Genomic DNA, 2,097 nt, shown 5'->3' with positions numbered 1-2,097 from the left:
CACTGCACCACCTCAATGGCCACACAATGAATGTAACAATGTAAATGGAAAGAACAAACCCTCCAAATCAATAGAGAAGGAGTCTTATAAGAGTCCTAAAACCAATCACAGACCCATGGAAGCGCTATGAGAAGACACCTCTCCTTACTACTTGAAGAGGTAAGAGGTCCATGTTTGTGGAACATTGCATGTATTTTCATACTTTTGTAATTATGCTGATAAGTTTAACTTATCAAAATGAAAATGGTTTGTCATTGTTGTTGAGTCATTTCAATTGTGTACAACTTTTTCCAACCCCATTTGGGATTTTCTTGGCAAGATACTGAAATGATTTGCCATTTTCTTCTCTAGCTCATTTTACAAATGAGGAAACTAAGGCAAAAAGGTTAAAGTACTTGCCTTTCCTAAACCCATTTATTGGTACTGCTTAATCAAAAACATTATATCAGTAGAATATTAGGTCCTTCAAGTAAAAGAATGTTTCATTTTCATCCTTGCATACCCCAAAGTGAACATAATGCCTGAGATGAGTACATACTTAATAAATACTTGTTCTTTTGAGTTGAATTCATAAAAAAAGGTGTTTCCTACTCATCAGTTTCATCAGTGCCCTTTTTACTTCATTGTTCCTTAGACTGTAGATCAGAGGGTTCAGCATAGGGATCATTACAGTGTAGAAAACAGATACCACTTTATTCTCATCTGTTGAGTAGCTGGACTTAGGCAACACATAAATGAATGTACTGGTCCCATAGAACAGAATGACTGCTGTGAGGTGGGAGGTGCAAGTTGAGAAAGCTTTGGATCTCCCCTCAGTGGACCTTATCTTCAGGACAGAGAAGAGGATGTATACATAAGAGATTAGGATAATTAACACTGTGATCATAATTACTGACCCAGCAGAGGCAGCAGGAAGAATTTCAGCAAGATTACCTTCAGAGTAGGAAAGCTTCAAAAGTGGTGAATAATCACAGAAAAAGTGATTGATTTTATTGGGTCCACAGAATGACCGATTCAATAAGCAACCAGTGAAGATCCAAGCATTCATGCAACCACCCAGGTAGGATGTGATGAGTAACAGAGTGCAGACCCTAGCAGACATGTTGGTGGAGTAGAGTAGGGGGCTGCAGATGGCTGCATACCGATCATAGGCCATCACAGCCAGCAGAAAGCACTCAGCTGTCCCAAAGGTGGCTGTAGAACACATTTGGGCCACACAGCCTCCCAAAGATATTGAGGTCTTATCTGCCAGGAAGTTGACGAACATGAGAGGTGTGACAGATGAGGAATAACCAATATCCACAAAAGCCAAGTGACTGAGGAAAAGGTACATTGGAGTGTGAAGTTGGGAGCTATTTCTGATTAATGTGATTATGCTAAGGTTACCAACTAACGTGACAGCGTAGACACCCAGAAATATCACAAAGAGGACGACTCGAAGGGTTGGATCATCTGTTAGCCCCAAAAGAATGAATTCAGTCACAGCAGTGCAGTTATTGCCAGACATGTCTTTGAAAGAGTACCTGTTAGACAGAAGAAAAGGTGATTAAAATAGAATACAGGATTGAGCTTTGGAAATGTCTATTGATGTATTCAGGAAACATTCCCTGGCCACCTTCTACCTGCCACTTCCAATACTTTGCTCTAATGCACCATGGTAGAGTGCCCATAAGCAAAGCAGAGATGAATAAATTTGTTTTCTCCAATTTTTTCCTGTTAATCTATAATACTCTATGATTTACCAATTTTGCCATTTTAACAGTGTTAAAAAGCTCATTAGAGTATAGAGGATGGTTGAATTCCCAACAAAGAGATCTTTCTTAATTATATGCAAAGAACATATCCAAATATGTAAATGCTCTTTTGCAAACTAACCACCATTGTTAATCTCTTCCAAAGAAATAGTCTGTTTTGTGATCCCTCACCTCTCACAGAACAATTTTCCACACTGGAAGATGTTATCCACCTCATGCTAATCGACTATGAAGAAAGTTTTGGTTTCCAAGATGATTCTTGAGCTCTAAGATCACAAAAAAGAAGGAATGGGGAGTCTGGATTCTATGTCTTCTCATTGTATTTTGCTCTTAAAATTTGATA

General features: G+C 38.7%; 1 protein-coding gene across 1 annotated transcript; it reads right to left on the bottom strand.

Moving 5' to 3' along the window:
- Positions 1 to 568: 568 nt before the first annotated feature.
- On the bottom strand, positions 569 to 1,513 carry LOC114034087 (olfactory receptor 508-like). Its single transcript, XM_027849692.1, has one exon. The coding sequence runs from the start codon at positions 1,505 to 1,507 to the stop codon at positions 569 to 571; it is 939 nt and encodes a 312-aa protein (XP_027705493.1). The 5' UTR covers positions 1,508 to 1,513.
- Positions 1,514 to 2,097: the final 584 nt, after the last annotated feature.

The sequence above is a fragment of the Vombatus ursinus genome, unplaced genomic scaffold (genome assembly GCF_900497805.2).
Source record: "Vombatus ursinus unplaced genomic scaffold, bare-nosed wombat genome assembly UNPS02007883.1, whole genome shotgun sequence".
NCBI classification, from domain to species: Eukaryota; Metazoa; Chordata; class Mammalia; order Diprotodontia; family Vombatidae; genus Vombatus; species Vombatus ursinus.
Note: the sequence above shows the minus strand (reverse complement) of the source record. Positions and strands in the feature narration are given on the sequence as shown.